The 13202-nt window shown below is 46.3% G+C and overlaps 1 protein-coding gene and 1 long non-coding RNA gene across 5 annotated transcripts in view; one reads left to right on the forward strand and one right to left on the reverse strand.

Moving 5' to 3' along the window:
• LOC142902523 (uncharacterized) overlaps positions 1-3723 on the forward strand; it is a 34635-nt gene extending 30912 nt beyond the window's left edge. For all 3 annotated transcript variants that reach the window (XR_012929113.1, XR_012929112.1, XR_012929114.1), the window contains one exon: positions 3068-3723. This is a non-coding gene — a long non-coding RNA (uncharacterized LOC142902523). The remainder of the gene's footprint in view (positions 1-3067) is intronic.
• Positions 3724-6149: 2426 nt separating this feature from the next.
• insig1 (insulin induced gene 1) lies at positions 6150-12664 on the reverse strand. 2 transcript variants are annotated; one of them, XM_076047420.1, is made up of 6 exons: positions 12293-12664; positions 11821-12165; positions 10594-10718; positions 10245-10411; positions 9621-9720; positions 6150-8337 (listed from the first exon to the last, which is right to left on the reverse strand). In XM_076047420.1, exons 1-6 carry the CDS (start codon positions 12516-12518, stop codon positions 8308-8310), a joined length of 993 nt encoding a protein of 330 aa, XP_075903535.1. In that variant the 5' UTR covers positions 12519-12664; the 3' UTR covers positions 6150-8307. The 2 variants fall into 2 exon arrangements, with proteins under 2 accessions (XP_075903535.1, XP_075903534.1); XM_076047419.1 differs by having other exon boundaries at positions 11821-12168.
• Between the last annotated feature and the right edge of the window lie 538 nt (positions 12665-13202).

Below are 13202 nucleotides of genomic sequence, written 5' to 3' on the forward strand. Positions count from 1 at the left end.
GTCAGCCAAAAAGCATGGCTGCCGAATTAGACCAGATTAGAAACGGGCCTAATTGCGTGTAATACACGGCGCAAAAGTCAATCAGTTTAGAAATGCGACGTATCAAAAAAAAATAAATGGTGGGGTTTGATGAAGATTTGCCTCGTTTTGGATGCGCCGCACTTTCAAGAAAATATTTTTTTTAATCCACAAATCGACTTGGAAAAAATACACTGGCGTTAATCGCGAGAAAATGACGAAAAGTGTGAATAAGAACTGGAAGCAACCCAATTGGTTGCTCCTTGCATGAGCATTGACGCAAAAAACAAACAAACAAAAAAAAAACTAATTTGCGGCAGACTGCATGCATCGGTTTAATTTAACTGGATTGTTTTGTTTTTTAAACAAGCAACATATGCATAACTTATATTGAAAGTTTAATGACTCTTCCCTTGTTTTTCTCCTAGTCATCACGTTTTTATTTTAATTTATTTTTTTCATTTAACCTCATTTGTTTCAATCGACGTCCTTCCTCCATCCAGCCTCTCCGAGCCCTTCCCCTCTGTTTTTTGGTCCTAGAACTTTACGAAGCTCAATGATGTCTATATATATTTTTTTCTTTCGCGGTTGGTGTGAAAGTATTGAGAGAAATCCTCTGGAGTCGCCACGAAGCGGACTTTAGTGCTGGCGAATCTTCCGGTTTTATCCCTTTATAGGTTCTAATAACTCCTAATCCGCCTGATCACTCTGGCGTAGATAAATCTCATTTGAATCGGGATTGTTCTAAAGGAGCGGCCACTATTTCTCCACACCAGTCTGGAACAAAGCACGCGACGCAAACATGCGCACTACCAACGCGCACAATTAAGGCCTAGGCTAAATGAGAGGGAGCTCTAATTGAATTCACTCCTCGCTCCCAACAGCGAACTAATTATGACGGGAAAATTGGAGTGGAAAGTCATCATTTTCCACTTTTATGAAGGATTGTTTTTTTTTTTTTTAATTTCTCCAAATGTCAGAATAAGTCGTTGAGGTTAATCAGCCCAATTCACGTCCTTTAGAGAATAAATTAATGTTGAAGGAGAAAAGGAAATATATATGTGTGTGTAAAAGCAGTGATTAAGCTTGAACCGACCAACCAACAGTCATCCAAGTTGAACATTGACTTTTAAAGTTGACTGAGATGAAAATATTTGTCCAAGTCATTTATGTTCAGTACCTTAAAAAACAGCTAAAGTGCAATACTTGAGATACTCTTCATTGAGAGTTCCAAGTTTATCTTAAGATTAAGAAATACCCAAATAGCAAAGTGGTTACGGTGGAATAACTAGACGGCTGGAGTAACAGAAAAAAGTAGAAAATGAGCACACCATCGTGCAAAAAACCTGTGACCAAACGTGAATCAAATCATCACAGCTTACCTTTATTTTTGTGCACAATTTACTAGATTTTAGCAAATAAATCAGAGGAATCATGAGCTTATTTTTATTCTACAGACCCTATAAATGAAAATCTATTATTTGAAAAGAAAAAAGAGGGACGTAATTTGTCTTAAAATTGTTTTTTTTTTTTAGTTTTTTTTAATAAAAAAAAAAAAATCAAAACAAAACAAAAAAAAAAACAGTGGATGAATTTGGCTGCTGTTTGCGATCGTCGATGTGTAACTTCAATTTGATGCACAGTAGAATATGAAGCAGAAAACGTGCTGATGTCCAGACTATACTCGGAAGACTTTTGTGGGGTCCTCCAACCCACGTTTTCCCAACGTCTCGCGCGTGACACCCGCGTACGAGCCTGCTGCACGTGGCGACTATTTCCGTGCAGGTTAATGGGTTTGCATTCTGTGTCATACAGGACAAATAGGCAGCGGGAGGGGAGGGTGGAAGTGTGGTGCGTTTGCGTGGACGCGCCGCCGCTGCTGCGTCCTCAGAAAAGAGTGGCCGGTGTTGTTGTTGTTGTTGTTGTTGTTGTTGTGGACGCGCCGCCGCACCTGAAAGCCACTCACTGAGCCACCCACCGCCTCTCCAGCAGCGCACCCAGGATGCTTTGCGGGTTTGGGATGCCTCGTGCACCTGTCTGCTGCATGCTCTCCTGAGTTTCTGTGAGGAGCTGCTGGAATGGGGCGCAGGTGGGAAGAAGCACTTGCTGCGCAGCCCAACATGCGTTTCTGCGTGTTTTTTGTTTGTTTGTTTGTTTGCGTGTATGCGTGTAAAGTTGCGCAAAGATGAAGGCAGCGTCACCGAACGCGCCCCGTTTTCTAGATCCATACTCATTGTGGTGCGTTTGCGGGATTCGGCAAACGTCAAACTTCCACTCGCCGATCGTCCCTCGTCCGTGTCTCTGCACCTGTCTCGATGCAGCGAGCCGAGCTGAGCACAAGTGTCTGTGTCAGGGTCCGCGGGTCGGAGCTTGCGACTTTAATTTTAGTGGAAGGAGGTCACGCTCGACCCCTTCTCCCTGTGTGGCATCGCGCCCTGCGCTGCTCAGCTCGCCAGAATAGCTGCTGCACTGTGTGCCCCCCCCCCCCCCCACACACACACACACACAGTGGAAGAAGCGCCATGTGCTCCTCTGCACTTCCCTTTCACCCCCTCCGTGCACCTGAGTTGTTTTTACCCCCCTCAGCGGCGCAATAACTTTCCCGGATGGATTTAGACCGCATGCCAACTTTTTTTTGTGCGTCTGTCAGCAGCAGCGTCACGAACCCGGGCCCGCGCGCCTGTTGCTCCCCCAGAAAAACGCCCGCTAATGAAGACTAATTAAAACATGACAAACATCGACCTTTAGTGCATTCTAAACAGGGCTGGATTATGCAAATGGGGAATCATTTATGAGCGCCGTGTTCGCTCATATCTCTTATCTTGATGGGTGTTTCATTCACACAGTGCAAGCACACACACAGATAATCTTGGAAATCAGTGGGAGGATGCAGCCAATAGGTGCGTTCTCACATATTAAACCCTTTGATGAGTTAAATATTAACCGGGTGCAGGTGTGTTGAGCATCTGTGTGCAAAGTTTAAGCCAAATGCAAAGTTGTTTGTTTGTTTGTTTGTTTATTTGGTTTTTTTTACTCTTTTGCCTTTCAGGATGGATCACGCCATGGAAAAGCTCCCCTTGATTTATTCCATCACCTTTTATTCAGTTATTCTTATTACCCCCGTCTCGATTTCAGGCTTTTCTTTTTTCTTTTTTCTTTTTTGAAAGCCTGATCTGGTCGCTGAGATGCACTGGGTGTGTTTAATTTACACTGGGACGGATTTGTTTGGATGGCATGCATAATGTGCCCATCACCTGAGGGTTTATGCTGTCATTTTTATTATTGTCCTGCGGAGGGAGAGGAGGAATCAACAGGAATGGCACACAAGGCTGAGCATGCTGACTGAACTGATAAATCCCAGCGAGACGGCGGGGGGGAGGGAGCTGTTGTTTACGCCGCCCGAGATGATGCTGCATCTGGTGCGTCTCCGCCGACTGTTGTCCCGGGATGAAACACACGCGGGATGACCAGCGAGAGCCGCCTTTTAAACGACTGAACAGAGTGGAGTGGAAGGTGTGAGGAAATCACTTTTGAGAGCGTCCCGAGACTGGGCCTGCCCGCCTGTCTGAGACTGGGCCCGGGACTGCCATTTGAATGGGATCTGAGAGGTAATTTGAGCTAAAATGGAGCCCGTGCACTTCTGAGCTCCTCACTCAACCCCACCCCACCCCACCTACCCCACCCACCTCACGGCATCCACAGAAATTCATTATTCCTGACCGGCACTGGGAGAGGCAATGAGCGAGGGCAGAGGACAGGAGTGGACCCAGCTCTGGTGTAATGAAGGCTCAGCAGACCTAAACGACCCCCATCCACCTCCTCCACCTCCACCACCACACACACACACACACACACAGAGTTTCATTATATATGGCGGAGAGCTGGGGCATTAATGCCACTGAAGACCTTTTGGCAGAGAAATAAGAGAGCGCGATGGTTCTCTCCACGCCCAATCCATTTCATTGACCTTTTCCATCATGCATGGGACTCGACCGGGCTCAGTGCAGTGTGAAATAAATATTCCAAGTATAATATCCATGCAACTGTTTAATAAATTAGATTTTTTTGAGTCTGAATATCTGTGTTCATCTGCCCCTCGGTGTTTATGAGGGGCTTTTGGGAAAATCTGTATACATGTCGTTCTTTTATTTTTTTTTCCACTGCTAAATTCTGCTGGATGCAGCCCCTGCAACATTTGCGTACTTTATGGTGTAAATATATAAATATGCTACAGTGTTTTAGGCCCCATGGGGTGTTTTGTCTAAACGCAGTCTTCATTTTAATACCCCTAAGAAATAACTTAATGTTTCTACATGTTGTTGTGGGGGAGACAGAGCAGGACTTTGCAGTCCCCCTGTCCCACCGCTAGGGGCGCGCAGACGGTCGTGGCACTTGGGCAGAGCGAGACATAGGCTGAGAGGATAAATACTGTCATCTGGTGGTAACAAAGGCAATCACTGTTTATCCACGTCGCGAGCAGTAATCCCAGTATGCAGCACATCTCAGCATCGCTCTGCAGTCTGGCGTCTTTCATTCCTTTTACACCTTTACAGAGATGCAAATTCAACTTTGACAACATTTGCTTTTCGAATCAGGTGTGCCAAAGTCGCTGCAGTCTGGTTAAGGAGACCTATAGGGCCTCGAGGGACAAATAACAAATTGCTTTTTGAGTGGCTCGCCGCTTCATGAGAGAATAATAGTTTCAGTGTTATGATTGAAAAATGGATATTTTCTTCTTTTTCATACAGTATGATTCATTAAATTTGACCTGTTTCTGTCATGTTTTCCAAAGAATGCGCATGTAACACTAAAATTAAACTGTTGCTTTCAAATAATAATTTAATTGTTGTCATTCTTTTTCATTACGATTCTGTATCAGCCTGTCTTTGATTTTCTACTAATACATGCGGATGCAGCAGATTGCCTCCATAGAAAAGACTGTGGTGGGCTGCTGCTGATTATGTTGAAAGTGACTTTTACCCCGGTGTAATCTTTGACGCTCAGTGACGGTCAACCCTGCCTGGCCAATTAAGAGGCCTCGCCACCAACACGGTTCTGAAACACAAAGGTGCAGCGAGGAGGAGGAGGCCGGGAGGAGGAGGAGGAGGCCTTCTGCAAGACGGCTCCAATCGCCGGATCAGACCAGATCCTGGGCCAGCGAGGCCCGTCTTTGGAAGTGGAGAGGGAAGAAGGGAAGGGGTACCTTTTTGGCAGAGAGGAGGCGCTCTAATGGAGTCTTTCAGTTTGCTGTGGCTGGAAATGAAAGGAGCTTGAAGCGAGGCCAACCATTCTGGCCGAGTGGAGGAGGAGGAGGAGGGAGGGGGGGAAAAACAGAGGACGCGGTGTTGTGTTGGGATGGATAGTTAGATAGATAGATAGATGTTCATTTGGAATACCCGCAGACGTTGGTTGGCCCCGCTCCCAGAAATTTCCCCCCAGTGCAAAGGTTAACTGTCAGTCCCCCGCTAGGTATAAATAGAAGGCTGCCCTCCAGAAAGGCGTGTTCAGAGTGAGGGGGTAGACGGAGGGGATGTGGGGGAGGAGGAGTGCAGTTCCTCATGATCCCAGTGACACGCAGGGGGTGAGGGTGGTGGTGGTGGTGGGGGGGGTAGTTCCAGGTTTTTTTTTTTTTTTTTTTGAAGGAGGGGTCTTGGTAGAGGGAGGGAAGATGCAGGGCGAAGACATTATAATGGCTCCGGAGACTGACAGCGGCGGCGGACAAAAGAGTGTCCTCATCTATTCAACTTGACTCTGACAGCAGACACAACAAAATGCCATCGTCAGCGCCCTGGAAAGCTCGCTGCCATTGCAATAGCGGCTGCACTGACACCCCCAACCCCACCTCACCCAACCCCTCCCGACACATTAAAACAAAAAAAAACACAAGGCTTTTTTTTTGTTTTAATGAGGCTGCTGAGACGTGTAATTAGGATATAGTGTCTGCTAATCAAAGGCAGAGTAAATGCTCCTTGCAGTTTTTTTTTTAAAAGGAGCAAGAGTGTTTAGTTCCAGACTTGGATCAGATCGTCAGCACCAATCATGTCCTCCTCTACATCATTATTTAATCGTTTTTTTCTCGACTAAATCCCTTAATCCAGCCTAAAAAGGCGAGTAATGGCCAGATACACAAATCCTTCCCAGGTGTTGTTTTATTTTATTTTTTTCACTTAAATCCATGGTAGCAAAAAAAGAGACAGTCAAAAATATGATACACACAAAAAAACAACCAAAAGGTGCTTCACCACCTCACAGAAAAGAAAAGAGAAATAAAGCTTCCTAGTCGGCCGAGCGCACCTGAATGTTTGCAGATGAACCTGAAATGATCCGTAACGAAAAAAAGAAGCGTTTCTTAAAAAAATAAATCAGCTTCCTTCACTCATGCTACAAAATGTGATTTCTGTGCGTGTGTGTGTGTGTGTTTAAAACAGTTTGACACAATGTATTCTCACGTCAGCTCACTGATGAGCGCCACAGACTCAGCAAGGCATGTAATCTCCCATGAACAAATCACACACAAAAAAAAGGTATTGCTTTCTTTTTTTTTCTCGAAAGGATCCACACTGCATATACAAGTTATATATATATTTAAGCCGTTTTCAAAAAGAAAAATAAATAAGGAAGTATAATCTGCTGATGTATACTCATGATTGCACTTAATCCTCGAGACCCCCAACCTCTTAATTAACATATTGAAGGTCTGGTATAGTAATGACACCTGTCTGATTACTTAGGTAAGCCTTTATACATACAAGCAAAGGTCATTATGCTGGTAAAAATGATAAAACTCAACTGTTATAGTGTCAAAAGCACTACATTCTATAATACACAGGCAATCACAGATTGCAAAGTAATCACGTCCTGCTCTCTCTCCTCTCACCGCCGTAGGTTCCCAACAGCTACTTTTTTTCCGGAATACGACTCACAAAAAGCGGGAAGTACGAACACGGGGTGAACACGTTTGTCTTCCCGGGGAATCAAAAGGTCAGTTGAGACGCTCCAACACCCCGTCACCTTCAGGAAAAGTCGCCTGGGCTGGCTTGACATGAGTAGATGGCAGAATTTGTCGGGGGGGGCCACGACTCGGGGCACATTCTCTCAGAACATGGAGCACCAGGGTGGCTCTCACTCATGTTCTGCTGTCTTGTCTGACAGGAACAGAATACCACAGGCCTCACTATAGTATAGCCGTGTTCAGACTGCCAGCCAAAATCCATTTTTTTTTTTTTGCCGATCCAGATTGAAACCGGATGGCTCGTTTGTAGTCTGAACAGTCACAAATCACATGAAATCCGATTTTTGCATTTGGACAGACGCGTCTCAGTGTGAACAGCTCCACACTCACCGATGGGTTTTGACTGTCTGTGATGTCACTCTACACGACGCAAGACCCAATGCGCCAGACCAGAGAGCGCCATTCCATGTGCGGAGCTGTAACGTAGTCCAACGTCACTGTTGGACACTTGCTAAAAACAGTCTGGACAATCAGCCCTAAAGATTTGCGATTTGAGAAGGAATCTGATTTGAATCAGATTCGCCTGCAGTCAGAACGCAGCCCTTGGTGCTAGTCACAGTTAAATCTTTGCACTAGTTTTAACACATTTTCGCATGATACATCGAACAGCACAGCGCCACCTAGCATGACCCTGCATGTTTCCCTACTCCACATTCAGATGACTCAGACAGGGTGGAACTTATTCCTCTGACTTTCTAAAAGAATCTCCGCTCCATTTTGCTTTGGGAGAGGAGGAGCCTTCAAACGGGACTCAAAAAAAAATACTTAATTTGGTTTAATAGGGGATGAACGTCTCCCCTTTTGGCCCCAGAGCTGAGGCTGCTGAACACATTTCTAGGTGAATGCATTGAATTTGCCCAGTCAAAAAAAATACTAAATAAAAATTCCCTTTTATAATCTAAATAGAAAAAAAAAAAAAAAAAAGCACTGGATCATGTCGTATGTTTTGTCAAATAAGCACGCGCTAACATTCACTTCACATGTTGCAGGAGAAAGACATACTTCCAGCATGAAAACAAAAACACTTCAACGACGAAGGAGAAGAAGGCAAACACTGTCCTCCCATCGAGCCGGACAGACACCGGTAGCGCTACACGAGTACGACTGTGACGGGGAGGAGAGGTCGTTTGGCCACGAGGAGGTGTGGAGGACTGAGGACCCAGACCGTGTTACGAGGACAAAGAATGAGGTTGAAAAAGAAATCAGTCTTTTTTTTCCCCTCTCTCCCGTGTTGTCGTCGGTTTTTTCATTCTTCTTTCTTTTCTTATGGCAGCTTTTCAATCCATGTGAGGTTTCTCAACGCAACCCTGTCAAAGGGACACAAGAAGATCGGCGTTAAAACTGAACACAAGCAAGTGAAGAGTTAAACATCAGACGGGAAGATGCATTACTGTGTTTGACTTTCATTCATATTGTGAAATTCTGCTTCTTAAGGGCAATGAGCAGTCGGGGACCTTTAAGCCAGAAACGTTCAGTTCCCTTTTTTCCCAGAAATGGAAACTGAACACTTTGTGCAACAAAAAAGGACAATGGAATGAGTAAGTGTGCTCTAGTACGCATGACAAAATGTCTTCCAGTCATTCACAAAAAACCACCTCTGAACACTTTGTGCGCTCTGACTTGGCAAAAACTCGAGGCCTGTCAAGCGGGAGAGCTTTCACAGGACACAGCGATCGCTGCCAAACACATTGTTCCACTGTAAATATCTCTAATCCATTATAAATAAAAAGGCAAGAAAAGCAAGAAAAACAATTTTGAACACGATAGCTTCATGTTCCCGCTGCAAAAGACAGAAAAACAGCAGAGGGGCGGCGGTTGTGGTGGTGGTGGGAGGAGAAAAAAACAAAACAAAACAAAAAAAACCCAGCGAGCGCGGACCTGTGCCAAAATTCCTCAGGCCTCATCACAAACAAAAACAACAAGTAGCAAATGACCCTCTGGTCAGCCGAGTCCTGACTGGCTCTGTGTCTGCCCGCGACAGGGAAAAACAACAGGCCTTAATCTGCTTTCACGCTTTGACTGAGTCAAACTGGGGGAATGACGGGACTCTTACTTTACAGACAGAATGAGGTGAGGCTTCTGGGCAAAAGCTTAATGGAGTCATCAAAGCTGGCTTGATGGGATAATTGTAAGGAATGGAGGTGGGGAATGGAAGGGGGGTGCGAGACGAGGGGGCGGGGGAACCCAGCGCGCAATTTTAACCGTTTGACAACATTATCTGTTGCTGCGGCTCAGCTTGCACGCTGCACGACTCACGCCTTTTACTTGCCTGTTGGGATTTAATACCTTTTCAACAAGCGCGGGTGGGACTGCAGATACCGGAATGCCAGTAGCTGCCGGCGTCAGGTGTTTACACCTGGGCTGTCATCTTGGCAGGCTGCACTGGAGTGGAGCCGGTCTTTTGTTTGTTTAAGGAACAGTTTCAAACCAGGACGCAGACGAAGGGCAAATGGAAATGCGACCCGGCCTCTCAATGGAACATTTAGACGAGTTGGGTTCAAATTAAGAGGATGAGATCCATTTAAGCCCCCTAAAGTGTGATTATTGTTTTCTGTAAAGCAGGTTAATCTTTGCGAATTGTGAAATTTACCATTGCGAGCTGTCGTCCGATGTTGCCCACCGTCACACCGCCTGAGAAGAATATGCACGGGAGCCAGGAGCGCACGTACAGGAAGTCAGGGGATGTATACCTGGGGGGGGGGGGGGGGGGGGGGGGGGGGAATAAATAAATATATATATTTTTTTATAATGAAGTCAATCACAACCCCTACAAATTAGAAAAAGACAAATGAGATGATGCAACGTATTATTTCTGGGAAGAACGAGTACATCTACATCTTGAACATCAGGATTGTGACAGATGGATAGACCTATAAAGTAGACCCCCCACCACTACTTATGAAGCAGCCCCTCTGCTCAGCAGGGAAATTTCAGATGGTGTGCCCTTGAAGCCAGTAGGAGGCCCTGCTAATTGGGCTCCAGGAGAACAAGTCAGGGGTTCCAATATATGTCTTGTTTGTTACATCTTTTATTTTGACAGAATGAAACAAACTGGAGTGCTTTAAAAAATAAGGGAATTATGATCATTGTGGTCGTTTAGTCCTAAACTAAATATGATAGAGCAGTAAGTGAACTTCTAAGACTGCGACATTTTTATCCACCACCAACAAGCTTTCATCTTCAGCGCAGTGATATTACAGAGACCAAAACTCACTGGTAGACTCCATTATAGACCAGCAGCTGAGTGAACACTGTGGCCACGAAGGCGGTGGTGATTCCCAAGCCGAAGCCGCTCCTGGATCGGTCGAACGTCCACCACAGGCCCAGAGACAAGGCCGCCAGGGTCAGTGACAGCTGCACGTTGTTGTCGAAATTGAGTTTCTGTGTCACAAGGCTGTTAAGGCAAAGTCTGAAGCCGGAACGACGTCAATTCTTGATCAAATATTTGTTGTACAAGATAAGTCCATGAAATGTTGACGAGACAGTGCGTTGCCCTCCTGTCGTGGCACAGTGGCGCAGAGAGGAGTTTGACAAATCTGAACGTTGGATTTGTGAAAGGATACAACACTGGCGTGGTTGATGCCGACGAACACTGCGACACACCTCATGACGCTGGCCCACTCCCTCTTGAATTTGTGTGGCTCTCCCAGGTGGCTGTCCAGGCAGGGGTACAGGAGGCCCACCACGGCTGTGGGAAAAAGAATAAAGATGAAGTCAATTTCAGTGATTCTTATTGACACATGCACAGACTGAGGATGTGTGGAAAGAATAAAACCACCGGTGTTGATATCTCTTCATCTTTATGAGCTATTAAGTTTAACTATTTTTTTTCTTAGTTGAATGAAAATGAAGGTAATTTCATATCAAACTGCTTATTGTGCAAAAAAAAATATTCATGGGATTAATAACTATAAATAAAATATATTTGTGGTACTTTTCAATAAGGCTTCTGAATGCAAAGAATCCATAAGTTACTGAGGAAAAACATGAGGAAGAAGAAAGCAGTGGGACGTGACAGCGCCTCGGTTGCATCCTCATATCAAATTACCAAGGCGCTTTGTTTGACTGAAAATTATAATTGTGACACACCCGTGTGTTAACAGACAAGAGAAGTTACTTCAGGACACACGTAATTGCATTGTTTTTCTACTCTGCAACACGTAAGTGGAAGAGCCGAATGCTACTGCCCCCACCCCCTTCTTCCTGGTTCCTGAGCTCGAAGCACCGCCCCCTCGGCTCACCCGTTATGACATGAACCAATCACAAGCGCGGGCGGCCTCGTGCCCGGCTGTTGCGGCCAATCAGGACAAAGCACACTTCCTCCTGCCATCCGTAGTCATTTTTTTTTCTTGCTAATAACAAAACAACGAGAGAGAGAGAGAGAAAAAAAAAAAAAAAAAAAAAAAAAAAATCTAGTACGGCCTAGAAAAGTATGGCGTCAACACAGCAAATGTTTGAAACAAAGCCGAGTGGTTAGTCACCGCCACATGACCACTTGGCTTTGACCAAAACAGAAAACTCTGGGCGTTCATGGACTTATATCGAACCGTGTTACGTGTACGTCCGGCACACATTGTAGTTTCCCGCCGAGAATTTCTATTTCAAGCGCAATGTCGAGAACCAGTGGGCTCGTTTTTATCACCACGGTACGTCTGTAAATGGTCGTGTTGCTCCAACACCCACCACCTCTTCGCTTCCCCTGCCCTCCATGCATCCCTTTGTCCCCCTCCAAACTTTGCAATCAATGCCTGAGAAGGTCAGGCACACCGACACAGTGGTCGTCCACTCACCCGCTCCGGTGCCGCAGCACGGTGGGATCCACCAGGCCGAGGAGAACAACGTTGCCATCACCTCCTCGGGAAACAGCGTGACGTGCCTTTGTATCTGGAGCAAGTTGAGCACCAGGGCGAGCGCCGCCCCGACCGTGAAGAGCACCAGACCCCGGCGGATGAGGTTGGCCGTGCGGACGTCGTGCAGGGAGCAGTAGGCGTTGCTGAGCACCGAGGTGACGATGGACATCATCTCATCGGCTTTGGATGCCACAAAGTTGGGCCCCGACGAATGCTTGGGCTCGACCTTTGATGCACACGAGCAGCTCCAGCAGCGGTTCTCCAGGCTGGACATTTGGCACTTGGCTGCTGGCGTGGAGGAAGATGAAAAAGGTAAATGAATAGCGAAATGAAACCAACACAGATGGACACATTGCGCTCTACTGTAACGAGCTGATCAGAATAAGTTCTTAGACAGAACAGTTAGCCTTACTTAAATGTCCTGGTGCGTTCGGTGCTCGATGCTCCTGAGGGAAACCGTCTCTGCCGATCTGTCCCGAATATCTTGGCAGGCGTCGCTCCCTCGTTCCGCGCTTCTCGTCACAACTGGGCGAATAACGGCGTTGCTTTTCACTCACACCATCGTCCAGACCAGGCAAGTACGGTGGGAAGGTGGCACTCGGCGCTGCTGCAGCTCCATTCCAAAACGCACAACTCATAGCAGGCAGCACCCAGTGGGCTTCCTCTGCAGACAACAATCACAGCTGTGTCGGGTGAGACTCGGCAGCCAATCGGCGCACGGCGGATGATATGACGTGGCAGCCACTTGGTCGCCGCCCCCTCGTCCGGAACAGGCGCGCTAAAGCGGTTGGAGGAGGGTGAAGGGCTGAAGGAGAGGAGCCTGAAGTGAAAGCGGAAACAGAGAACTGCTTTAAATGTCAGAAAAACACAAATACAGGCTCTTACCATTGAGGGCGTTTGAAGAGCATTAGCAAGCACACGTAGGAGTTTGAATAATGCTCCAAGTGAAACCAATCATGTACATGTAACAGTTCTCGAACTCCGATCTTAGTCGGACCACCGCGTTTACATGCACTTCAGTTGTTCGATCATAGTCGGTTAAGGCAATAATTCGGTTTTCTCGAGTGTCACGTAAATATAGTGAGTGTTCAAATCATTACCTGTCAGAGTCGAAGTGGAAGCTCCTGCAACTATTCCTCTTGACTGAGTTTAATTGTTCCAATCTCCTGCACAGCACAGGCGCTTTTACACTACTGACAGCCTCCGCAAAGGGAGAGAACCTTTTTATCCCCCTGTTGTTATTGTCAAAGTTTATTGAACTCCAGGTCAGGTCATGGCGGGGGTGTGACTTTGTACGTCTGGCGGCAAGCCTATGGGGCCCC

The sequence above is a fragment of the Nelusetta ayraudi genome, unplaced genomic scaffold (genome assembly GCF_046127955.1).
Source record: "Nelusetta ayraudi isolate G7.1 ecotype Tasmania unplaced genomic scaffold, CSIRO-AGI_Nayr_v1 ptg000094l, whole genome shotgun sequence".
NCBI classification, from domain to species: Eukaryota; Metazoa; Chordata; class Actinopteri; order Tetraodontiformes; family Monacanthidae; genus Nelusetta; species Nelusetta ayraudi.